The following is a 26,766-nucleotide window of genomic DNA, read 5'->3' as shown; positions in this document are numbered from 1 at the left end:
GTTTAAATTTTCTGTGGCCACGCCCCCTACCAACACTGATTGGACAGTGTGGCCATGCCCAGCACCAGGGATGCAGCAGGCAGATAGCATAAGGGGGTGTCAATCTCTGCCCCCCACCAGATCACTGCAGGGGGCCGGATGCCCGGCCACAACACTGCCCACTGGAAAAGGTGAGCAGATTTCCTTTATTGATGATCCTCCCAATTGCTTTGAAATTGGCAAGAGTAACTGACCACAAAAAGGGTGATGGAGCAAAATATCTACAGGAATGCAACTGTTTTTACACAGGCTAAGAAATGGGTACACACACTAAGAAATGACAGAATAAATGCACACAAGAACACATGAATTTATACCTTCAAATCTTTAATCCAGTCCTATTGGAATCAGGAGTGGAAGAAATTAATACAAATATATTTTGTATACAAAGAGCCTTAAATATAAACTTTGAAACAGATACGTTGTTTTATAACTAGTTCTATTTACAACATACACAGTATGCCATTAAAAAAGGGAAACAGGTGGTTAAAAGCGACACTAATCCTTAGTACACAACTGTTTTATAAAAGTTTACACATTCATCCCATGGGATGTACCAAACTATGTTCTTGAAACAGCTTTACTGCCCTCTAAAACATCACATTTAAAGGTATTCAACATCTTCAAGAGAAAAGGAAGTCTTTTTCCATAGGAACATAAAATAATGTATCATTCATGGCATCCAAACACATGTTTATTTTAACAAACATGAAGTCTTGCAGCCACAAACTGAACCACCATCAGAACTGGCAAAGATTCCCAAACACAGTGCAATATTGTTCACCAACATTATACATCAAATGGCTCGTGTGTACAGCTGCTCTTTTCTTTGCAGAAGTTTGCAAGCCGGAACTCATTCCGTGCTTTTGCACAGCTCCCATTCATGCAAAAGAACATTCTGGAAAAACTACACCTGATGTGGCTACCTCAGGCTGCAATATGATGCAGAGCAAGCCTCAATGGCATTCACCTCTGAGTAGACATGCCCAGCATTGCACTGTCAGTCAAAAGGCAAGGGTGCTAGTGCTTTCTGAACACCACCCTACTATGTGCAAGCAGGAGACATGCCTGTCGCTACATTTTGCTTTATTTGCTGGTTTTCAGTTCTAAGAGTCTGTCTTCAAGCCACAGGAGTCCAACTATTTCTTGACAATGGGCTAGATCCTGAATCATGCCGCAATCCTAACTCCTGAGAGCATATCAAATTCAATGGGATTTACTTCTGAGTAAGAATGGGGGACGCAGGTGGCGCTGTGGGTAAAAGCCTCAGCGCCTAGGGCTTGCCGATCGAAAGGTCGGCGGTTCGAATCCCTGCGGCGGGGTGCGCTCCCGTCGTTCGGTCCCAGCGCCTGCCAACCTAGTAGTTCGAAAGCACCTCCGGGTGCAAGTAGATAAATAGGGACCGCTTACCAGCGGAAAGGTAAACGGCGTTTCCGTGTGCGGCTCTGGCTCGCCAGAGCAGCGATGTCACGCTGGCCACGTGACCCGGAAGTGTCTTCGGACAGCGCTGGCCCACGGCCTCTTGAGTGAGATGGGCGCACAACCCTAGAGTCTGGCAAGACTGGCCCGTACGGGCAGGGGTACCTTTACCTTTACCTTTAAGAATGGGCAGTGCTGTACAGCATAATGCTAATCATGTCTATTCAAAATAAGTACAATTTGGCGTTTGCTCCCAGGCAAGCGGAGTAAGGATTGCAGCTTCAGTCCCTGTTGAAATCAATGGGACAATTTAGTCATTACTTATGTTTACAGCTCCCATTAATTTCTACAAGCTTATTTCGGATCTGCCACAACACCCTTGGCCTATATACCAGGGTTCTCAAAACTCTGGTGTCAGTCTTTCAACTTAGCTTGGGGGTGGAGGGGAAGCACCTGACTTATTCGCTGCATAGACCTGGGGCAACAAAACCACTGATTCACCCAAGTTGGCAAATTCTAAGTCTGAAAAGCGGGGAGATCAAGTAAGCGCCACAGAGAGAGCTTGGGAAATGTGTCAAAGAACCCAAGGGAAGCAAAAGAAGGGCAGGGAGTGGAAGATAGGGAGTTCCCTTCCTTGGCATCCAAAACAAGCCATCAGCAAAACAAGTGGGTGGTTGGGTGGAGATGGGCAAAGATGCTCATGCCATGCTGGTTTGTGGGTCAACTGAGCTGCTGCTGGATGCAAGCAAAAATCAGCAAGGGGAGAGGGGACAGAAAAAACCAGGCACCCCAACTAGCAATGCTCCAGGCCTTCTTGGGGAAGCCAGCCCCATGCTATAAGCCAAGGATTTGCAAAGTGGAGGCATCCTAGCCAAGGCAACGCTACAAAAAGCCACTGCTGGAAGCAAGCACTGTTTAGAAACAGCCGTAGATCCGATCCAATGTGCACTTTGATGGTTCTTAGGTGGAAGGGTTCAAGGAGTCTTAATGGGGGTCCGAATGAAGCTTAGCTTAACTATTCAGATCCAGTCAGGTCTGTCTTTCTTTTTTCTTAATGCACATTACGTGTGTGTGTGTGTGTGTGTGTGTGTGTGTGTGTGAGAGAGAGAGAGAGAGATAGAATTCTACGATATACATATACAGATATATATACACACACATACATACACACACAAATATTTTTACACACTGAAGATTATTCAAATCACAAATGATGTGTGCACGCAAGACACACACCATATGCCAACGAAACAAGTAATCTGTTGGCGTTTGCTTTCATCCAGAATGTAAAGACAGTGGTGATCCTTATATATTGGTCAGAATTCCCAAAAGGGTTAGCTTTAGAAAAACCTTCAAGTGATAAAACCGACTGCACTCTTCTTCAAAAGCAGTTAGTTCTCCAAGAGGCGTTATCTCCTTCTGTCCAGCACAAGAGATCCTCAGATTTATTCGTAGTCTAGCGTTGTTGCTCCCCGGACAATGTTAAAGTAGCCAGCTAATGCTCCAATGTCTATGTACAACGATCGCTGCCTCTTTAGCAGTTCCGATTCCTCGGTAATCCCAAGACTTGAAGAATCTGACAAGGAAGAATTTTAAAAGAGAGAGAGATCACCATATGATATTATACTGCAAGACACGTTTTAGAGTAATTGGTGGTGATTTTTCAAATCTGCTTCAGCTCACTAAATATGCTTCTTTTCGAGAAAACTAATAAATCAGCAGCCTTTGCAGAAGAAAAAACACAGACTCAAGGGAGATGAACCGTAATAGGTGGTTACAGCCATTCATCCAGTCCTCAGTTTAATTCTTCTGCAGCATCAGTAAAGTTTACAATGAGTAGAAGGGATGTTTCCTTTTTACAAACCTATTCGTAGGGGACAACTTTCTTAGCAAGTGAAGTGCAAAGCATGAAATAGTACCGTTCTTGTGTGCACTAATCTCTCTCTCTCCATCTATCTGTGCCTCCCATTTCTTGGTGCAGTTTACCTCCGGTATACCAGAAAAGGAACCAGCACAGGAAAATCAGGCATCATGAATGCAAATGTCTGACAAACCCTTGCTCTGCCTGTGCTGCAGCTTAGCTACCTATTGCTGCAAGCTCGAAAGGTAGTGGTGCTCCACTGACGGGACCGCTGGCATATAAAAGGTCACCGCTTCCATTCTAAACACACATGCACAGTTGCAAGCCCCATGGAGCACAGCAGGGCTTAGTTCTGAGTAAACATGCATGGGACTGCACTGTTAAAGGGCTAGGATATTGTCCCCAACCACACAATGTATGTTTTAGCAATCATCTTAGAAATGGTCTAGTAGCAGGATGTGGGTGGGACATCTCTGGACAGTCAGACATAATTTTGCCTATTGCTGTTTGAAAAGGCCGGATGCAGGTAATCCCATACTCATGTGTTTTTTAAAAAACCCCACAAAATTTCAGAAATCGCATTTTAAAAATTTGTATGTTGTTTTAACTCTTTATTTGCATTGCTGTTGTTTTCCCTCAACACATCCTGTTTCTTAAAACAAAAACAAAAAACCAAACCTAATACTCAAAATTCTGGAGAAAAGTATTTCACAATTCTGGGAGCTCCAAAATACTTTTTTTTTTCTTTTCCCAAGAGCTTCCTGGGTGACTTGTGTGAGCTTGTCATTGAACTGATTTTCCAGGAATCTGCTGCACTGAAGCTAAACCCTCGCTCCACTGGGAAGCTAATGAGATTTCTGAAATGAATGGGAACCTTAGCCTGACCTTATCCTAAGACTTTGACCACAAGCCCTTAAACTTCAACCTTGCCGTAAGCACAGCCTCCGCCTGGAAAAGACTAGAGCAGGGATAGGTCCATGTCGAGCCTTTTGGATAGGAGCAGCTGTGCACTCCCTCCTCCAGACAAATACTCTGACAAGAGTCTATGTCAGCCTCCCATGTTCATCTCACTCCCTTCACCTGCCGCTTCCACCTTGACCTGTGACCTGACAAAGCGTTCCTGCCTGGTACAAGCTCAGTCCCATACCCTGTCGCTTCTGTTAGAGCAGGGATAGGGGGCCTGTGGCCCTCCAGAGGTTATTGGACTATGATACCCATCATCCTTGGCCACTGGCTGATGGGTGCTGGAGTCCAGCCACACCCAGAGGGCAGATGTAGGAGGATTGGTTTTGTACCAGCAATGTTTTCTGGCAGCTCCAGATCCTCCCTGGTCATCAGCCTTTTCCTTTCAAAGAGTGCCGAGTCCAGGCTCTGACACCGGGGCTGTTCCTCCGGAGGCGGGTGCAAGGCCTCGTGCTTAAGCAGCTCTGTGGCAGATGGTCTTTGGTTTGGGTTCCTTTCCAGAGAAGCTTCCAGCAACCTTCTCATGCAGGCACTGCAGTCCTCAGCAATGTCTTCCAGAGGCGGCGCTTGCTTGTGGATCTATCGGGAGGGAAGAAAAACCGACTGCTTTTAGCACGATGCTCACTGAGAGGGAGAGAGATAAACAGCTTCGGAGAGGCTCCTTTCTATCATAAGGTTACCACCCTAGGAATTTCCTTGCCCTGACTCATGCTTTGGAAAACTGCCACTCTGCCGCCGTCGTGGAGAACCACGGCAAAGCTGGAAACGGAGCCAGTTTCACAACAAACCCTAACAAACTGGCTTAGAGTTCACCCAAAGGTCGGAGATCCTCGCTCCGCAATCTGGGCCAACGAACACAGAGCAACTAGGGGACGATCCAGCTTGCAGGCCAAAATGGAGCATCGATTCAGTTTCGGCAAACATCGGTTTGTGTGCTGGCAACGTGACACACTGGTTGGCAGTGTGAGGAGGCTTGGCACCTCAAGGTCACCATGCAAACACAGGAGTGTAAGGAGCTGCCTTATACTGAATGGGGTCATGGGGACCTGCCAGCTCAGCACGGCCTACAGTGACTGCCAGCAGCTCTCCAGGTTTCCAAGCAAGAAATTTCTCCCCCCACCACCACCACCTTGATATGTGAGGGACTGAACCTGGGAACTTCTGCATCCAAGGCAGATGATCTACCACTCGGCTACTGGCTTGAAGAAAATATGCTAAAAAAACCACGTCTGCACACAATGGCTCCAGTTTGCGAGGCCTAAAACTTTGGGACAGTCACGGGGGCCTGAGATCATTGCCCTAGAGTTCCTCTGCCAAGTTCACATTCTGCCTGTGAACTTCACAGCTTGCAGTTTCCACCTCCCTCCCACTCAGATCAGAGAGAAACAAACAGAACCATTCCCCTTGTTGTTCATACTTCCACAATCCCAGGGAAGTTTGCCAAGTTCAAACAGCAAGAAGGTCAAAACGAAAAGGAAAAAATAGACTTGGGAGTGAGCGATGCAACTGTGGAAATGCACGTCTGGGGCTTCGTTCTCGTTGAGGCTCTAAACCTCTGCTGTGGCTGTGCCACTTCAGACGACAGGCGGGGAGCTCATAACCCAAATGCTCCTCTAACTTTCGATTTTACTGTGTGCAGGATCCTCTGCCGACTGACAAGCGTTTAACCATGTAAGCCCCCACCTGCAATCTGAAGTGCTGTCCAGATCCTGCAGGTTTGTCACACTTTGGGGACGGGGGCAATACAGAAGACACACAAGCATTCTTAGAAATATATTCATAAGTAGCTGATGGAGCAAGCTCCAGTTTGGGTCACAGCAGTGGTCCTGAGTGGGAATCTAACTCTTTCCTTCCATGCCAAATGAAACCACCCCTCATCCTGCTCCTGGGTATGTGGAGACAACAGGTATTTGTATCCTTCCATCCACATAGCTTGGTGAGGCTAATAGCAGGGGGATGGGCAAATATATAGCTTGGGGAAATAGTGTAAACACACAACGGCTGCTGCTCTAATCCGAGTCTCTTGTAGCTTCTTTTAAGTGAAACTTGGAAATCTGGTTTCAGACCTCAAACATCACATGCCTGCTTTGTGTCCCAGTGAGAATTCATTCCGAGTGCCATTTCCGAGTGGGGTTGGAAAATACCTATCTGTGGTGCTCATTGTGTTGCCACTCTGGGCCTGGCAACTGCTCAGGGTGACTCAGCCTGTAGTTTTGCCCTCGAGAGCATTGCAAAACGAGCATTTCTGGATCAGGCTCAGCGGTGGGGCGCATGGAGCGTATGCAGAAAGTCCCAAAATCAACCCTTCGCATCTCCAGTCAAAAGAGCCAGGTAGCGGGAGATGGGGGAGACCTTCCCCTGCCCGACACCCTGGAAAGCCGCTGCCAGGCTGAGCGGACAGTTCTGAGCTAGATGGACCAATAACTTGGACATGGTCTAAGGCAGCTTTCTATGCTAGTTCAGGGAGTACCCCGTTTCCTGCAGTGACCAACCAGGTGCCTATAGGAAGTCAACAAGCCTGAAAATAAGGCAGGTGCTATCAGAAAGGGGTGTGTGCCCACGCGGCCAAAGTCCATGCTTACTATGTAGAGGTAGGAGGGGTACGCCGCACGGGGATAGCGATTCACCCATGGCGGGATGCCAGTCTGCATGTGGATGATTGTTGCTCCCAGGCTGTAGATGTCGGCTTTTGTAGTGTGGCCTCGGCAAAGGATCACTTCTGGGCTCATGTAAATCTGCAAACGGAACCCAGAGGGAAAATTAGCTCCAGTCTTGAATCTTGACAGTCTTAACAGCAAGGAAGATTGGGCAACAGGGAAGTGGTTTTATTTTCCCCACCCCCACCCCTCTTTTAGCATAGGTGGGGGGGAATTATTTTGGTCCTCCAGATGATGCTGAACTACAGTTCCCATCATCCCTGGCCACACTTGCAAGGGCTGATGGGTTTGAAGTGGGTTTCCCATTTCGCGTTGGAGGCAAAACCATTTGTCAAATTATGGCCTGCTAACAAAAAAAGACAGCGGGCGCCCAGGAAAGAGCAAAGTGAGGAGGGCTCATTCATGTAGCGCCAAACCACAGTTTGTTGTTACATCTGAACTGAGACATAAAGAGAAGAAATGCCGTAAGCCAGGCAACTGAAACTTCAGCACACACACATTTGCAGGCCAGCGTTGCAGCCTGCAGATTAGGATTGAAACCTTCCCATGGGATGATGGGATGCAACTAAACCAAAGTCCAGTTTCCCTGCCCCCCAAAAAACTATCAGTTACCACTAAATCATTCCAAGCTTTTTTTTTACCATTACTTTTGTCTATTTTTAAACTTAGATGGTGCAAATCAACTATTTGTTCATTTTCATCAGCACATCAAAAAGGAGATACGGTTGAGTGTTCTGCACGAGCTCCCAATAGATCTTCCAATGGGACTATGACCCCCCCCCCTGCTGCCGCCCTTGTGGCAGCTCTTTCCCATTCAGCTCTCATTACAATGACATGAGAGTAACAGCAGCAAGGCTCCCTTTCTTGCACATGGTTCTTACCTCTGTTCCTCGGAGGTCTTTGGGATAGAAAACATCTTCCGTCATTTGAACGCTCAGACCGAAGTCCACCAGAACGGCTTTGGTTGACATGAAAACAATGTTGCTGGCTAGAAACAAAAGGAGAACAAACGAGGGATTGTTAGGGACCTGGAGAGGAAGCCTCAACATCTGCTTGAGTTGCAGGGGAGCAAAACGGAGGGCAATATGCGCTGTATTTTTCTCCCCAGCAGAACTAAACAACTTGAAGGTGGGTTCCCCTGTCATCCCCCTGCAATGAGGCAATAGTAAATACTGGCCTACCATACAGGGTTGCTTGTAAGGTTTACTGAGGAAATGTACGCAAGGTGCTTTGAATACTAAAATTAAATGCAAAATACCATTATCCCCTAGGTATCTTTAATAGCTAAGAATGCTATACTTTTATTTACTATTCTTTTTACTACTACTACCTATTATTATTAGGGATGTGAGTGGCGCTGTGGGTTAAACCACAGAGCCTAGGACTTGCCGATCAGAAGGTTGCGGTTCAAATCCCTGCGACGGGGCGAGCTCCCGTTGCTCGGTCCCTGCTCCTGCCAACCTAGCAGTTCGAAAGCACGTCAAAGTGCAAGTAGATAAATAGGTACCGCTCCGGCGGGAAGGTAAACGGCGTTTCCGTGCACTGCTCTGGTTCGCCAGAAGTGGCTTAGTCATGCTGGCCACATGACCCGGAAGCTGTACGCCGGTTCCCTTGGCCATTAAAGTGAGATGAGCACCACAACCCCAGAGTTGGTCACGACTGGATGTAATGGTCAGGGGTCCCTTTACCTATATTGTTATTAATAATAATTTTGCAGCCTATGTGTAAATGCACAGGAGGCTAGGGGAAGGGGAAAATCCTTTTGGTTTAGTTCAGGCTTCCTCGGCCCTCCAGATGTTTTTGGCCTACAACTCCCATGATCCCTAGGTAGCAGGACCAGTGGTCAGGGATGATGGGAATTGTAGTCTCAAAACGTCTGGAGGGCCGAGGTTGAGGAAGTCTGGTTTAGTTTCCCTTTCCTGGGGCTGTAAATATCCTTCTAACACTGATGGGGTCCAAGCATCCACATAGGCTGGCTAACCAAGAGATGTTTTTTTAAAAAAAATACACCTGAAGCAGGACATTTATTTTTTTTAAGGCAAACAAACTGGAGCTGCTGTGTAGCTTTCAGGCTTCAGGGCAAAGGCTGGAAGCTGAAGCCTTTGACAGCAATAAACTGAGCAAGATTGGAGACAGGAGTCCCCAAAGACACCAGACTTCATGGCATTTCAGCTGGACACACCTCTCTTAATGAGGCTCTTTGTACAAATCCTGGCCTAAAGCTATAGATGTAGAGGAGAATAAGAAAGGCTTTCCCCCTCCTTGGGCATCCTGGCCTTTGTAACACAGCAATCACAAACTCAAGGGAGCTTCCCCCGCATAACCTGTTTGGCTATGACAAGCAAAATAAATAAATAAGGGTAAACAATTATCCCAAAAAACTTCTGCGGAATTTTTGGCTCCACTACCCTGGGGCTTGATCAATTGGTTTTATTTCTCTGCTGCTGGAGCCTGATGCTGCATTCAACGGTTTTATAGTTTCAAATTGAATTTAATGTGAATTGTTATTGTAAATTGTTGTTGCTAGCAGGCGGCATGCAAATACTATCAAGGAATCTGGAACATGTTTTTCCCGTTAAGAAGTAAGTAATAAGGATGCACATCTTCTAATAAGGAAAAGTAGTGGTTTTCCACATATTAAGGCAGCAATCCTGTACATGGATTTCATGGGACTTATTTCTGAACAGACATGCCCAGGGCTGTGCAGTAAGGACCACTTCCAATCTTGGCTTGATTGCCAAAGGTGCTCCAAGAACCACAGTAGGTGACCTCTGAGGCATATTCTAGATACTCTGTTTACATGGGGGAAATTGCTCCTAAAATGCCATTACTGACCATCTGCCTCATTCTGTATATCCTTCTTACTGAGGTTCATTGGAGAACTATTTATTATTCTGCTTATTAACAGATGTAAAACCTGTCTCCCTCAGAAAGATCACAGGGCTTCATTTATGGTGGTTATTTTAGAAGGCTTGTGAACAGACTGTAGGAAAGTAGTAGATAGGTAGCCGTGTTGGTCTGCCATAGTCAAAATAAAAAAATTCCTTCCAGTAGCACCTTAAAGACCAACTAAGTTAGTTCTTGGTATGAGCTTTCGTGTGCATGTGTGTATCTGAAGAAGTGTGCATGCACACGAAAGCTCATACCAAGAACTAACTTAGTTGGTCTTTAAGGTGCTACTGGAAGGAATTTTTTTATTTAGACTGTAGGAAGTCATCCTTATGCCTGTTTGGCTTTGGAATGCTTTTTACAGCTGCGGCTTTTATTTCTTTATATTTCTAACATTCTGTCAACGGACTCTCCCACATTCGAATGAACAGAAATCATAGGCATAAACATTTACTTAAGATAAACATACAAATCTCACTGACAACCTCCAGATAGGTGGAACTTCCAGGATTATCCTGAGCCCAATTTATAAATAATGGGTATTGCACGTAAGGACAAGCTATAATCCTGTTGCTAGGCTACAACTCCCATCATCCCTGACCATTGGCCAAACTTGCAGAGGCTGATGGGAGCTGGAGTCCAACCACATTCCGAGGGCCACAGCTTCTAAACTGAAGGTTTCAAACACTACACAGTGCAACTGATGTAAGGGGAGGGAACAGCTGTTTAAAAGTGAATTATAACCTACGTTTTATATCTTGATGTATAACTCCCTTCGAGTGAAGAAACTCAAGTCCCTTGAGGATATGCTTTGTCACCCAAATGATCTCGAATTCTCTTAGAGGCCCACAGCTTTCCACCTTTTCCAGGACAGAGCCTCCTTCTCCTGCCTCCATGAAGAGGTGGATTGTCTCGTCCCACAAGATGGCTCCATAAAGTTCGGCAATATTCTCATGGCGGAAGCAGGCCTGGATCTCAACGTCCGATGGCTTGAACTGTTCCACTGGGACCTAGGGGGCCAAAATGGAGGCAGATTAAGTAAAGCAGGAAGAGCAAAGATCCACACACATAATGCTCTGGAGATCATTGTGTCAGTGCTCTGAGCTTACTATTACAAAGGGAAGGAAGGTGGTAGGGAATACAAAAGGCTCAGAAAACAGTGAACAAATTGAGGAATGGCAAGGGAGTTGTCAAGGTTGGATGGAGGGTTGCTTTGCTGCTGTGTGGATGAGGTGTGTTGAGCACGCCTAATATCCAGCACCCACATCCTGGAGCCAGAATGGGGCTTGCTTTGGAAATAAACAACAACAACAATTTATATCCCACCCATCTGGCTGGGTTTCCCCAACCACTCTGGGTAGCTCCCAACAGAATTCAAAGCATAATAAAACATCAAACATTAAAAGCTTCCCTAAACAGGGCTGCCTTCAGATGTCTTCTAAAAGTCAGATAGTTGCTTATTTCCTTGACGTCTGATGAGAGGATGTTCCACAGGGCAGGTGCCACAAGAAGGCCCTCTACCAGGTTCCCTGTAACCTGGCTTCTCGCAGTGAGGGAACCGCCAGGAGGCCCTCGGCGCTGGACCTCAGTGTCCGGGCTGAAACACTTGGGCAGCTGCTTTGAGTACCTTTGTTACCCAAAAGAATACTGCAGCCTTCCTCAGCTGGAGAGGGGTCAGAAAATTTTACCACACAGCATCCCCAAAACTCAAAGCAACTGCAGGGACGGTGACCACTACCACCACCCAGCTGTCAGTTGGAAGAGGCAGATGGGACTTCGCTCATCAGCCTCCCCACTGGTTGACGGAATGCTTGGCTTGAGGGTGAGGGTGACAAGCAGAACTGGAGACTGCCGGTATGAGCAGTTGTTTTGTGATGACATATGAGCAAGCCCTGAGGAAAGCACTCAAAATAGAAATCCATTGGGATAGGGCTACTGTAAAAACATGGAATTTATACAAGGCCTTTGAAGGTGTTCATAGATCAGACCCAGCCTGGGTTCCCATAATCATCAGGCATCTAAATAATTATCTTCACCATTTGTCACCAATCAATGCCTCCCCTTAATGCACATATCCCAAAGTGTCAGACAACAGGGCAAAGTGCTTGCTTGCATCGAGCTCCATTCACATCTCAGAGTGCACCATGCACACCCTGGAGATATTGGGTGCTAGCTACTCAGAGAAGACTCACTGAAATTAATAGGCCCCAAGTTACCCACACTTATTTATTTTACTGGGTCTAGAATCAGCACAGGCTACAACCCATGACATCTGGACAGATATTTCCCCCACCATAAAAGCAACAATACCCTCCTCCCCCCAACTTATAACTACATTAAATGAAAGGCAGAAAGTCCATCTAATAGCAGTACGGACCCAGCACATAACAGACCCTCGGAAAGGGAACCCTAGGAACGTACCAGTTTGCAAGCCATGCGCTTTTTGGTTTCTGTATCTTGTGCCAAGTAGACTTTCCCGAAAGCTCCCCGTGGAATAAAGTCAGTCCCAATATTTCTATAGGTTAGCTTCCATGGAAACAGGAGCACATCGGAGTCAATCTGATAGCGCCCATTTTTCGGACTGATCTATAGAAAAAAATAATAAGATGAGGAGAAATTAAAGGAGGCTATTTTTTTCCCCCATGAGAAACTCACCAGAGAAAGATATATCTAGTTTTTGGAGATATGTATTGCCCTCCCAGAATCAGACTGACTGATCCCACCTTGTCCAGCGCTACCTGTTCTTGCCATGGTTCTCCAGCCTCGCTGTCCCTGCACACACAACACTTCACGAGATCTTTTAAATGGAAGTTGCCTGGGGTCATCTAGTCCAACCCCCCGAGTGAGAAGCCTTCACATTCTGGGAACCTAACTTTGCCTGATTTCTTCTTCGCAGTACAAAGAAGCCTTGAGGCACAAAGGAAGGAGCAGCCTTTATGCAGACCAATCAAATGGGAACGGCACGTGAAGTATTCAGTTCACTCTGGAAATATTTATAATTCCAGTGAGCGATTAGCCTCCCATAAAGACTCAGTTGCACCTTACTCTCTGGCAACAGCAACCTGGCTGAGGGATTTGCGTAATGAGTCCATCTGCTGATTTGTTTGTTCATTCCTGGAACCTGCCCGCCTCTTGCTCCACAAAGCTGTGGGTTTGGTTAGAGAAGGTAAGCAAGCAGTTTTTGACACTTCCTACCCTCAAAGGCGGTACAGGGGAGGGGGAAAGTAGCTCTTTTCCGAAATATTCAGAGAAGATAAGCAGAGAGATATAAAGCCTCATTGCGTCATGTAGGTTTGAATGGTACTTTGAAACCACAAGCACAGCTGGCCGGCAAAAGTGCTATGTTTGCAAGGTTCTCAAACAGTGCAAGGCGAGAGTTTGAGCTTCTCACAATTAAAAGCAGGGCTGCAACATTTAGTCAGCTGTTTGTTTAGATCAGAGGTGAGGAAGCTTTTTGAGCCTGGGGCCACATTCCTTTCTTAGGGGGCCTTGCCGGGGGGGGGGCCCAAGAAGGCAAAGCAATGGATATACCTGAAGGAGTGTCTCCACCGCCATCATTCAGCCAGGACACTGAGGTCCAGCTCCGAGGGCCTTCTGGCAGTTCCCTCACTGCGAGAAGTGAGGTTACAGGGAACCAGGCAGAGGGCCTTCTCAGTAGTGGTGCCCGCCCTGTGGAACACCCTCCCACCAGATGTCAAGGAAACAAACAACTATCTGACGTTTAGAAGACATCTGAAGGCAGCCCTGTTTAGGGAAGTTTTTAATGTTTGATGATTTATTCTGTTTTTAATGTTCTGTTGAAAGCTGCCCAGAGTGGCTGGGGAAACCCAGCCAGATGGGCGGGGTAGAAATGATAAAATTATTATTATTATTATTATTATTATTATTATTATTTAAATTCTACCCATTTGCAGTGGGCTAGCTTCTGCACACATGCAAACATCACCATCCTCTATCCAGGCAACCAAGACATATTAATTAATCAATTGATGACATCATATTCAAACCGCAATATGCATTTTAAAGCCAAGCTGTTTGCAGGATCTAACACAGGGGCTTTAGCACCTTAGCTCTGCTGCAGCAGCTGCCTTCTGCACAACATTTATGTCTCCCAGCTCCTCTGCACTATGCAACTTCAAGAGCCATGAAACTGTCATTGTGTCAGGATACCCTCCCATCCCCTTGGGTGGGCAGGCTTGGTTCACAAGAGTCAGAGCTGTTGACATAAAGTCACACTGTCCATATTGCAAAGAAGGCAATAAAAAAATATTCCAAAACAGCTGGGAAGACCCATCCAGTTCTATCTGACTGCCCAAGTTCACAGCAATGTTATTTCAGTTGTTTAATAAGGCTTCCTCTCTATTACAGGATTAAGATCTGGGTATGCAATTGGAAAATATTGTCAATTTCTATTGCAGCTTGAAGCATGAAACAGATCGGGGGATACTTGTCCCCCAATCCAGTTCATCTCATGGAGGGGAGTGCGATCGCATCTGTTCTCCCTACCAGACACTTGGCACATGGACTCTATCCCTAGGTAGGGCTGTAATGTTTTTACGCAGCTTACACATGAAAAAAAATCAAAACTGTGTGGTCCATTTCCTCAGTAAAATCCAATAACTGACAAGGTTTGGGGAAGAGCTATAGCTTCTGGACATGCTTTGCAGACAAAAGCCCTGAGTCCTGTCTGAAACCTGCTGCGAGATGGACTAGTGATCTGACTCTGTATCAAGGAGCTTCCTATGATTTTAGTCTATGCGTGTTGCATTTTGTGCATCTAGGTCATCCAATCCACAAGCCGGAGTCTATCTAGGAGACCCTAACTTTAAGCCCTTTTTTTACCAGCACATCCCACGGCCTTCAACAGCAACTGGAGGACAAGAGGAGCCTGCTGGATCAGGCCCAGCTAGTCCAGAATCCTGTTCCCACAGTGGCCAACCAGACACACTCATTTTCTTCTCTGGGGCTTCCCATAAGCAACAGCATCCTCCCCATTTGTGACTCCCAGCAACTGCTAGCCAGAGGCTTACTGCCTCTGAATCAAGCGCAGGCCATTTCAAAGAAAAGAACGTACCATATTTAGTATGATTCCAGACTCTTGTCTTCTGGGCCGGCAAAACTGCTTGGCAGTGTTGGACACTTGGTTTGCAAAAGCCAGCAAGTCTTCCACGGTCCCATACTTGACGGACGACAATGCCGAAACTTCCCTTCCGCTGAACAGCAAGGATTCAGCGCGCTCCTCGTTCTTGTTCGTCTCTGGACACAGGGCAAGCAGGCTGTCTTCGTAAACGGCAAGGTCTCCATTTGGGTAAAGGTTCTCCATGATGTCGATCACTTCAGACATATTTAAGTCTGTTAGCAATAAGTCAATCTCCTGCTTATGGTCACTGTCGGTGCTCATATACTCCATCACGGTTTTCCCTCTTCCCCTTATTCTACCTGCAAACCAGAGCAGAATAAGATTTCACAGTTAGTTAAAAAAGAAAGCGAAATGATATCAACTTAGGAAGTTACTGGGCATCTGCAGTTAGAACAAGCATATCTTAACACTGAAGGGGGAGAAGTAGCCTATGGAGTCTGCATACTTTAGGCCACAACCCTGCGTAGTTAAACAGCCATAAGGCAGGGATCCGTATATATATACTTAGGTCACATCCATGCTACACATGTAGCACACATTTAAAGCACATGGTTTCTCCCAATGAATCATGGGAACTGTCGTTTATTCCTCATACAGCTACAGCACCCAATGGCCTTAGCAAATTACCGCTCCCAGGATTCTCTGCAGAAAGCCACATGTTTTATATGTCCTTAGAGTGTATGGAGCAGCTGTGACCTTACTAGGAAGCAAGTTAATTGAACTCAGCAAGGCCTACTTTCAAAGAAACATGTATAGGATCAGATTGCAAGCCCCAGTTAAAGCAACTGGGCAAATTGGCAGATGGCCATAAGGGATTCTTACAGTGGGCCAAGTTTACACATGTTTTTAAGTCCCACCGGACTTGCATGTTAACTGTGCCTTAAGCACCGCTGAAATCAACGGGACTTAACATGGTCTTTTTCAGAGGAGGGTCAAAAGGAGATTTAACTGCCAGCTATACAGCTATATATACTACTGTAAGGATGGGGAATCTGTGGCCCTCCAGAGGTTGCCTGACCAATGCCCATCATCCCTGACCATTGGCCATGCTGCTGGAGTTTGGACTCCAACAACATCTGGATGCCACAGGACCATTTTGGACTAATGTGATGGGAAGGCAGTGCTCTCCGACACAACAGATTGGAAGAGAGCGAAGGATCCAAGCCTGCAGCAGCGAATGCAGTGTGCTCAGGTCAGTGGAGTTGAGGTGCACACTTTGCTGACTGGGCTTAGAAGTACAGAGGAGGAGGGATATCACTGTGTGCTTCAAGGCTGGTGGAGCTGTAAGCTGCCAGAGGTTGCTGGACTTCAACTCCCATCAGCCTCAGGAAGTCTGGCCAATGATCAGAGGTGGTGGGAGTTCCCAATCTCTGGTGTAATTCTGGACAGCACGGATGGCCCCTGCTGTGGGGCTTTCCCTTCAGCTGCCCTCCTCCTTCTGAAAGAGAAGCCATACCTTCTGCTGCAGCCGCCTGCTGGAGGAGAGTCTGCCCTGCCCGTTTCCCCACCCCTGCACCTTCCACAGGCCTCGAAAAGGTGACTTTGGCCACCAGTATATGTACTGGAGAAGTGTGTGTGGGCTGCCTGTGACAGTGGCTGCTCAAGTGTAGCAGCAGGGGGTGGGGAATCTACCAGGGAAATGCTGCAGGCTGGGGCAGCCCCAGGCCACCTCCTTCACTCATTGGTTGAAACCTGCCTAGATCCCCATCCCATCCCCATCCCTTTCCCCCTTTCTGTTTTTTAAAATGCATTAGATGAGATGAGCACTCATCCAGCAAAGAAATTGATGTGGGCAATGCATAGGAATTACATAGGCTGTGTGGCAGGTGTGGTTCATCACGTCACAGGAACTAGCCAATGACTGTCCATGCCATCACATTCCAGCTGCTGCAATCCATGCACCACAGCCATATTGGCTATGTCTGTGATATCTGGTGGAAGCATAATGATTTCCCAGTTTAAAAGAAAACAGAGTGAGAGAGTCTGCTTTGGGCTGAGAAGATGCAATATCCCATCAGCAGAAGTGCTACCATTTGGAGTAAAGATCTGGAATCTGAGAGGTATCATAATCCTTCCTATGCGTTACAAGGAAACCCAGGCTGCAGCTCACTCTGGATTGTGTCCCTAGCTGTGACCAAAGTCACGTTCCCCACCAGGACAATCAAAGAATGTGCTGCAATGGTTGTAACAGGATAATCATTATGCAATTTGTCTTTCTAATTTTTTTTTGCATTCCAGTAATATGTGGTGCAACATTAAAAAGAAAAAAAGCCCTGCAAGACTCCACATTACAGGAAGCTACCAAAAATATTCTGCAACTATAGTGTGATCAGTTAAAATGGCACCCCTCCCATTGTTTTGCTTCCAGCTTGTTGCTGTTTTGTTTTCTACGTGATTCTTGACATAGTTTCAGTAAGAGGATTGGGGAGGGGAACTTACAGGAATCCAAAACTGACATGCCAACTAAAAGCACTTTCCAGTCCACAATCAGAAGGAACCTTCCTATTCACAATACACTCCTTAAAAACCTGGAAAAACAAGGATTGCATTATTCTAGACCATCAGGTGACTGGAAATCCCCCAACACATAACATATCGCCATAGACATTGGTAAGAAGGAAACTGGGACTTGAGCAATTTTTTGGCTTCAGAAGCATATTTATCCTCTGGTGTTTTATTAAAAAGCACAAGTCAAGCCAGACTACCTTTTAGCACCTTTTGCACAGAGGCAAAGGTGAACGTATCCCTTTTGTTTTTGTTTAGGCAACACAGAACTTCTAAGGAACAGCACACACCACTGGAGAAGAGCCTCGTTCTCATGAGACGATTTGGCCCTGAACTCATAGGAAGAAACAGAGAAGTCCTGAGAAAAGGGTGGGGGGTGTATCCTGTCTGAAAGATGACACATGCTAAGTTTCGTGGAAGAATAGGCTGTTAACAGCTACTAGCTATGATGAGGGCTGAGTGATATCTGATTTGCAACTTCATGATATATCACTAGCCAAACATCACGATATACTGATATATCACCATAAGGATGGAGCTATGTAGAGGCATTGTCTGGCTTCACGGTTTTCCCCACATTGTGACTTTTCCATAGTGCGCGCGCACACACACACACACGTGTCATGATTCACAATACACCGCCAAGCCAGAAATTATGAAACCAATACAGTGGTACCTCGGGTTACATACCCTTCAGGTTACATACGCTTCAGGTTACAGACTCCGCTAACCCAAAAATAGTGCTTCAGCTTAAGAACTTTGCTTCAGGATGAGAACAGAAATTGTGCTTCGGTGGCACGGCAGCAGCAGGAGGCCCCATTAGCTAAAGTGGTGCTTCAGGTTAAGAACAGTTTCAGTTTAAGTACGGACCTCCAGAACGAATTAAGTACTTAACCCAAGGTACCACTGTATCATGATATGGACTTTCAACCAGTTTTGGATGATAGATCGCACAGCCCTAACACGCATCGTGATTTGTGATATATTGCCAAGTCGAAACCGATGAAACCGATATCACGATATGGACTTCAAACCGGTTTTGGACCATATATCAATATATTGCCCAGCCCTGGGCTCAATGACTATGTTCTACCTCCTCTGTAAGATGCACCGTGGCTCTGAATACCAGCTGTTGGAAATCACAGGTGAGCAGAGTACAGCTGCACCCATGTCCAGCTCACAGGTATTCCCACATAAGAATGTAAGATGAGTCTGCTGGAGCAGGCCAGTCACCCATCTAGTCCAGCATCCTGTTCTCACCGTGACCAGCCAGATGCCTGTGGGAAACCAAGGAGCAGAACATGAACACAAGAGAACTCTCTCCTCCTGTGGTTTCCGGCAAATGGTATTCAGAAGCCTTGCTTCCTCTGACCACCTAGTAGCAATTGTAAGAACAGGATGCTGGGCTCAATGGGCCACTGACCTGATCTTGCTATATTTTCTCATTCTTTTAAGATGATCAGACCATCTCAGACAGGACTGGAGATGGGCCGTCCTTTGAAAGCGGTCTAAATGTCACCCTGTCTACCCATCACTTTCAAATACAATGCAAAAAATATGCCTACCTTTCTTCTAGATGAAGACAAGTGCCTCTTGACTCACCTGGCTTGCTGAACACAAGCCGCTAGTGTCTACATATGACAAGAAGGAAGAACCGGACAGTGACACAGAGAGATCAATTAACTCCTCCCAAGGTTGGACGGGTGACACCTGATCTGCTGCAGCCATCAGGCAGCCCTGCGTGCCTCGGCGGAGTGGCATGCTTAGTTATCATCCTTGGCCAAGATCCTTATCTTCATCCTTCTCAGAACATAGCTGTGGAAGCCTTCTGGCAAATGTTGTCAAACAGGGTACGTGGAAAACACACCCATCTATGTTAAAGGACCACATCAGGAGGCTGCGGACCTTGCAGCAACTTTGCAAAAAGGATCGGGGCCACCTGCAGATTGCAATCCTCCAGTATGAAATTACAAGAAAGGAGAAGAGGCAGGGCTGAACATGCTGGTCCACAGCCACAATATGAACTGGGGAAAGGGAGAGCCACTCACTAGCTGAAAAGTGTGATTAGATCCATCTTATATTATTTTGAAACAGACCAAGAGATAGGATACTTTCGTCCTTTTACCAGAAACAGCTAGAAGTGTCCCCATCTTAATGTTGTTGTTCTTTTTAGATTGCCAGGGCCAAAATCTCCTAGGTTTCCTGCTGCCTACACTCACATGGCTGTATTGTGAGGTTTATCAGTGTTCTTTTAAAAGGATATAATTGTTTCCATGATGTTATAGGAAAGCAGATCGAGCTCTTGCACAGGGGATTCTTCCAGTGATGCTTTCCAATTCAGTAAATAGATACCTCCTTTTACCCCCATCCCCAGTAGTTGCTTCCACCCACTATTCCAAGGATGGAAAGCCCTGGGTTTTTCACATGTGTCTTACTTTATTTATTTTCCTCCTTTTACAGTTTGGATCACTGGTCCCAGAAGCGAAGTTTCACACTGGCAGACTAAATCTCTAGCACAGCATGGAAGGAGAAAAGCATCTGGCCAGCAGGCCAGATTGTTATCAAGGTTTAACAGATGAGCAAGCAGCCATCCACCTGCCAATCACCTGACATCACAATGACATCAGCTGTCCTTTTTTGCCCTTCCAAAGCACTGTGCAAGACAGGGCACTGAAAGGGGCTTTTGAAGACCCGACAGTCAGCTGATCTTCATGACTTTCTTTCAAAGCGGTATCTTAGGCAACACTTTGCTGGTCACCAGGTTGGTGCAGCTTGCAAACCTCCTTCCAGCAGAGCCAAGTTTTTACCTGCCCCACACTTGACACCATATTTGACTTCAAGTGTATTCACCAAGTTGGCCTTTTTAATACAAAACCTTTAGCACTATAGTATTTAGGGCATATATGCCCTGTCCTCTGAAAAAGAAAAATATGTATTCCTAAGAAGCAGGAAAAGCTCATAAACCCCTTAATTCCAAAAGGAACTCACACAAAATGATGCATCTGATCATTTGACACACTTCCTTACAGCCAAGAGATCTACAATTGCTGCAGAGTTTGTGTAGCAACTGGACTACAACTTCCATCAGCCCCAACCAACATAGCCAACCATCAGCAATGACAGGAGTTGTAGTCCACAATATCTGGAAGGCACCACACTGCATACCCCTGATCTACAGAACAAAACAGCAACTCAAGCGCTTGTCTAGCATACACTCCTGACACAGGTTCCCACAATCAGTGTTAGCATAAAGGTTCCCTACACAACTCCATCCATAGACACTGCAAATGCGCTTAGGATGGAGCCACCCAAGTGATTTTTTCCCAAAAAATCCCCAGCTGATTTTGCAGAGCACAGTGGAGTTTCAGGTAGAAGAACATCACAAGAAGAATTCAACCTTTATCAGAATCGCATGCCCACACAACCCTGGGAAACGTGAGTTTTGGGGCTTGCCAAATTTATATCGAATTCTAGAGCATATACTATTATGCATGGATAGCCTAAAACAACAATACAATGAATCATCCAACAGTGGATACAAAAGTTGCATGAATCTGCCCCTTCTATTCACACATTAAACCAGCTCTGGAAGATCTGGAATACTCTGCATTGTAGATTCAGCAATTTCAGATCAACAACCTTGTGGTGAGACAGGCAGTGAAACCTGGCATGGTGGACCACGCCCCTCTCATCAAAAGGTGACCTAAAACAGCCATCACCTTTGAGTGAATTAGATACTCCACCCTGTCTTCAAGAACCCCTAAATATCCCAAACACCCTTTCCCTTTATCTTCATAGGGTGATAATTAATGGACTCTTTGAACACACACATGCACGCCTTGTAAATATTTGGAATTGAGGTTCCTGAGCTCCTTAGCCTCACTGCACAAAACTAATAAAAAATAAAAAAATACTCCAGTAGCACCTTAGAGAGCAACTAAGTTTGTTCTGGGTATAAGCTTTTGTGTGCATGCACACTTCTTCAGATGCACACGAAAGCTTATACCTAGATCAAACTTAGTTGGTCTCTAAGGTGCTACTGGACTTTTTTTATTATTACAGTATTTTGACTGTGTCAAACCAACACAGCTACCTACCTGAATGCACAAAACCACAACTCCCAGAATTCCCTGAGGAAAGGGAATGACTAAGTAAAGCAGTTTAAATCAGCAGAGTCACACAAGGGTAAGGAACATGTGACCCTCCAGGTGTTGCTGGACTCCAACTCCCATCAGCCCCGGCTAGCACAGCAAATGGTCAGGGATGGTGGGAATTGTAGTCTAGCAACATCTGGAGAGCCCCTGATTCCAGTGTACATACCCCTTCAAGGCACTTTTGCTCTGTATCTAGGTTGTATCAGGACCGGATTTTAATTTTCTTGGTGGGGAAAGGCCTGTGGCTGTTTCCCATTCCTAGCAGTGATGATGGTCCCACACAGACTCTGAAGCAACACCACCAAAGAAATTCACAAGGCAATCTTTCCGAGTATGTGCATGGCACATTTTCCAGGAAAGGAGCTTTGCTAGGACATAGGGAGGAGGCCGGAGAGATTATTCCAGGCAACCTGCAGCACAGCTGACCCTTTGAGCCTCTTGCACAACAAAGTGCCGACAAAGTGCTAAGTCCCCTGGAGGGATGCTAGCTTGGGGAAGCCACTTGTTGTCACATTGGGATTGGCCAAGAAGACCTTGCCCAAGTGCCACACAGGGAATGCTCCCCACGTGAAGGGTAGGAAACGTTGCAGGTTCCCATTAAGGTGGCATTCCAGATAACTCTGGAGTAGCTGACCAGCAAAGCTATTAAGAGGAGGCGTAAGCAAGCATTCCTTTATCTGGGACAAGGACACCTGCCCATGTCCCCATTGGGCAGAAACATGACCTAATTTTGAGGCGGGCCTGTTTCCTTTCCCCTGCTTACTACACTTCTCTCCACAAATCTGATTCATGCAACGTGCTGCTATCAGGTAAACAAACAGACTGCAGGTGAGTCAGGTCGGGAGCATCCAGACAGACATGACATTGGGAACTGCGGTTGGCAGCATATTTTCACCCTCTCCACCCCAAAGGGGAAGGCAGTGGCTTTCAGGGGATGCCAGTCGTGTTTCCAAGCTGGGCATGTGAACGAAGGCAGAAGATGTTGGCCCATCTCGCTAGCACTGCCCCTCCGCTCTCGACGGTTAAGCAGCTCTCAAAACCCCCAAACTGGTGCTAGGGAGAGCCAATATAGTGTTGATGGACTACAACACCTATCAGTGCCAATGCTCAGGGATGATGGGAGTTGTAGTTCAGCAACATCTGAAGGGCGAAGCTTTGGTTGCCCCTGACAGGGGCCTCTTTCCCAGCTCCCAGCTCCATTTAAGCGGAAACCCCAGGGACCTTCTGCACACAAAGCGCATGTCCTATCACTGAGCTCTCTTCAAAAGGCCTAGACACCATTTGCCACCCTCCTGTAAGTCTTAAGAGAAAGAGCAGAGAAATCCCCGGTGAAATTTCCTCAGGGGGTGACCCAATGAAATCAAGAAGGCTCCCTTTCACTTTCGTGTTCACTCAGGAGAACCTCTGCTTCTGCTCACGGCTGCCCCTTCACTCGAGATGATGCAACATCTCGCGCCGGGAGAGCCCAGCACCAATGAAAAGTACGGTAGAAAAAGGAACTATGGCAACTTCCGCATACTACTGTTTTACGTGCTCAACAACTGCCCAAGTGACACGACAAGCGCTAATCACATTTCTTTTGCTTGCTATTCTCCATCCATAGTGTTAACATACAAACAACGGCTTGATTTTAGTGATGGCTAACTGAAACCCCACTGACTTCAAGGGGTCTTCTCTAAGTATAAGCACGTTTGAATTGAACCCAATTTTGGCATCTCCTTCTTTCAAAACACCAAAGTCAGGAATAGCCAGAATATGTTACTGTTGCTATTATAATCGTCACATTTATACCCCACCTCCAAAGGAGCTCACAGTGGTTTTCCCCGCTCTCTATTTTATCTTCACAACAGCCCTCTGAGGTAGGTTAGGCTGAGAGGCAGGCAGTGACTGGCCAAAGGTCCAACACACTAACCACTATACCACACTGTTATGAACCACAGCTCCCAAAATTCCTGACAATGGGTGACCATGTTTGCTGGGGCTGATGGGAGTTTTAGTCCAAAGCATTCTCTTTCTTCCTCCAGACCTTCCTTTCTTTCCCACAAAACCTCTGGCTTAACCCCTTAGTTCTCGCCTGTCACCTCTCCCACTATTGAAATACTGCAGCCTCCTCGGGGCAGGAAAACATTCCTTTTTGCTTACATTATTAGAGTACATCAATGGCATCATCACCAAGCTCATAGGGTCAGATCCAGACTTAAGTTAGCTGCATGTACTTTGAGGCCCGTTGATTTCAGTGGGAGCTAAGTTAAGCCATAACTAACTTGTCCCACTGATTTCAAGCTAAACTCATTTATCCTGGCTCCAACCATTCGGCAAATGGTACCAAGCTGACTTATTTTAAATAATGATCCGCTGGCATGTTTGATGTAACAATGGGCAATAGGGAAACGCTAGTCCTACTTTGGGTTGACCCACTGACGTCTATGGACATTGCTAACTTAGGCTTCATCATTTCAGTGGATCTACTCTGAGTAGGACTAGCACTGAATGGCACCCAAGGCATTGCACTCTTAAGATAAGTTTCAATGGTTTAAGGCTTTAAGACATAGGGATTTGGGTACAGGCGCTGCAGGAATACGTCCTGACACAATAACCTGCATGGATAAAGACCTTCTATCTCAATCACACTTAACCTGAGCAGCTGCTACTTTTAAAATCACAAATACTTTCTATGTTCAGTTTCTTCACTAGCCTCAGATATATTGAAAGTGTTTCCTTTTTTGCAGTGGGATGGGAACTCATTCAGCTGCCAAATACCTTTTTTGCATTTAAAAATGCAATAACTGATCTATTTTTTAAAAAAACTATTTTATATAGACAAACACTCCATTTTACAGGTACAAACTGATTTAATAGGGACTATTAGTGCAGGGTTTATATGAAAGCTTTGAACACTCTGACCCTAAACAAATTTAACAGTACTTAGCAGCTCTCTAGAGTATCCACAACCCTTCACACATACTATTCCTTGCAACAATGCTATAAGGCAGACCAGCCTTATTATTCCCATAGCTGTCATGGGAGGGTCTGAGGCTGAACGCCAGAAGCTTACTGCCAGAGGGGAGCTTTGAATGGGGACTTCCCAAACACACTCGCATTCATTTCCTCTGCAGGGATGGGTGAAATCACAGCTGAGATCCCCTCGCACTAGCACTGTGAATTATCTGATGGGCTGTCAATGCAAAAGACTGAAGAGGCATTTGCTATGCAAGTGTGCCTTCTGGCCAAGACACTTTCCAGATTCACATTACCAATCAAAAGCCACTTGAAGCTGCAATCCCATGCACGTCTGCTCAGAAGCAAGCCCCACTGAGCTCAATAGGAACTTACACCCAGATATAAGGTGCACAGAATTACAGCCTGGTTAACTTAAGGTCAGAAACCCCATTATCTCCAAAGGAAAAGTATCTGAATATAATGTCGCTGGAATGGGGCTGTGGCACTCTGGGTAAAAGGATTTGACCTTACACATAAGTGAGCCCCATTGAGTTCAACAGGGCTTGCTCCCAGGTTAAGTGTGTACAGGATTGCAGCCCAAGTCTATATAAGCTTTTTAAAGCATCACAGCGCTTGGGAATGGGATGTTGTCATCATAAGTTCATCTCCTTAATAAATACGCCCTCTTAATGAAGAGGGATCACCCCAGTGCTATTCGGCATGATATCCCGCGGAAAAGTCACTCTCAGCCTCAGTTTCCCAGCTGTAAAATGGGAAGGGAAAGTGCCCCTTTTTCCTATCACCACGCAGCTGCTGCGGAAGTTTGAACTGCAGGTCCCTTTTCATATTAAAACTGAATGGGAGATGTCTATAAAGCACTATATATCTCACCATATATCAGAAGCTCAGAGCGGGCAACAGGTTAATTTAATTTCAATATGGGAAATTCGGAAAGCGGAACTCGGGGCGAGGGGGAACCTTTCAGCAAAAGTGCGCAGCAGCAGCAGCAGCCGCCGTCGTTCTTTGGGTGGGTGGCCCCGATGCTTACTTGCTTTCTCTCCCTCGGCTCTCCGAGGGGGCTCTCCGACCGGGCGGGCGTCGGTCTCTGCCCCGCTTCCCGGCGTCGCGTCGCGCGCAGCCAGCTTCACCTCCAGCGCCTCCGCGGAGTTGGCGCCCCGGGAGCAAGGAAGGCAGCAGCAGCAGCCGGAGCCGGGCAGGACGGCCACCTCTCTCCGAACTCGCACCCGGAGCCACTGGCGGAGCAGTCCCCGCCGTGACGGGGGAAAGCCCGGCGGAGGAGAAGGAGGCGGAGCTCCGCCTGCAATCCCGAGACCAGCCGGGCGGCCGACGGACTGACTCACGGCTCCTCGACGCGCAGAGACTGTCCGGCCGCCGCTTCCACCTCCGGTTTCGATTTCGCTTGTTCCCTTAACCCGACCGAAGCGGGAACTGGCTGGCGCTTTGCAGCCTCGGGATCGGATCCTTCAACTCTTCGTGATCTTTATTGATTGGTTGCATTCACACTCCGCCTTTTTCTCCGAGGTGGCGCGCATGGCTCTCCCTCGCCTCAATTGATCCCCACAACAACCCTGTGAGGGAGGTCGCGTCAGGATTTGAACCCAGGTCCTAGTCCGACACTCGAACCACTGCAACACACTGACTCTTGCATTTGCTCCAGGGAGTTCAAACACCTACCTTGGCTTCCAAATTCCTCTTTTTTTGCGGGGGAGCTGCAGGAATTTTCGAAGTACAGCCTTTTTTTTTTTTTTAAGCCCACGAAACCTTGGAAACCCTGACATTTTTGTGTACGTCATAGCTTTCTGCTCCTTTCCCTCAAAAGAGGCAAGCAAAAATACAGTGATTTTTTTTTTATTTTTTTTTTGAGGAACAAAATCATAAAAACAAAGCTAAACTAATATGGTGGTTATTTCCTCAGGAGCTCAGGCTGGGTGCAAGATGTCTCTCTCCCCTTTGCTTTGCTTTCCTCGCAACAACCCTGGGAGGTAGGTCAGGTTGAGAGTTGGGTGGATGACTTGGCCCAAAACCACTTGTCCAGCTTCGTGGCTGAGTGAGAGATTTGAACCCTGGTTTCTGTCAGGGCTCCAGTCCAACATGCAAACCCCTTCAACACTTTGGCACATTCATGGTGCTTTGCAAAGCGTAAGAGGGCAGGTCTCTGCCCCCAGGACCTTACAAACA

The 26,766-nt window shown here is 46.6% G+C and overlaps 1 protein-coding gene across 3 annotated transcripts; it reads right to left on the bottom strand.

The window, feature by feature from the left end:
- Window positions 1-349: 349 nt before the first annotated feature.
- MAP3K8 (mitogen-activated protein kinase kinase kinase 8) lies at window positions 350-26,323 on the bottom strand. 3 transcript variants are annotated; one of them, XM_083467066.1, is made up of 10 exons: window positions 25,616-25,822; window positions 17,408-17,496; window positions 14,903-15,267; window positions 12,250-12,414; window positions 10,577-10,838; window positions 7,821-7,927; window positions 6,865-7,017; window positions 4,615-4,861; window positions 1,636-3,034; window positions 350-1,290 (listed from the first exon to the last, which is right to left on the bottom strand). In XM_083467066.1, the coding sequence occupies exons 2-9, from the start codon at window positions 17,424-17,426 to the stop codon at window positions 2,904-2,906; spliced, it is 1,449 nt and encodes a 482-aa protein (XP_083323192.1). In that variant the 5' UTR covers window positions 17,427-17,496; window positions 25,616-25,822; the 3' UTR covers window positions 350-1,290; window positions 1,636-2,903. The 3 variants fall into 3 exon arrangements, with proteins under 3 accessions (XP_083323192.1, XP_083323193.1, XP_083323194.1); XM_083467067.1 differs by lacking the exon at window positions 25,616-25,822 and adding an exon at window positions 19,039-20,753; XM_083467068.1 differs by lacking the exon at window positions 17,408-17,496 and having other exon boundaries at window positions 25,616-26,323.
- Between the last annotated feature and the right edge of the window lie 443 nt (window positions 26,324-26,766).

The sequence above is a fragment of the Podarcis liolepis genome (genome assembly GCF_965112155.1).
Source record: "Podarcis liolepis genome assembly, chromosome: 12".
In the NCBI taxonomy this organism is placed as follows: domain Eukaryota; kingdom Metazoa; phylum Chordata; class Lepidosauria; order Squamata; family Lacertidae; genus Podarcis; species Podarcis liolepis.
This window is presented reverse-complemented; position numbering and strand designations above follow the sequence as displayed.

What these genes read in the sequence shown, in the direction of transcription:
- MAP3K8 (XM_083467066.1), bottom strand. An exon ending in TATACATCAAGATATAAAAC is followed by an intron (nt 7,928 to 10,576) that starts GTAGGTTATAAT and finishes TTTTGTTTCTAG; the next exon opens with CCAGCAACATTGTTTTCATG. An exon ending in AAGACCTCCGAGGAACAGAG is followed by an intron (nt 7,018 to 7,820) that starts GTAAGAACCATG and finishes TTCCGTTTGCAG; the next exon opens with ATTTACATGAGCCCAGAAGT.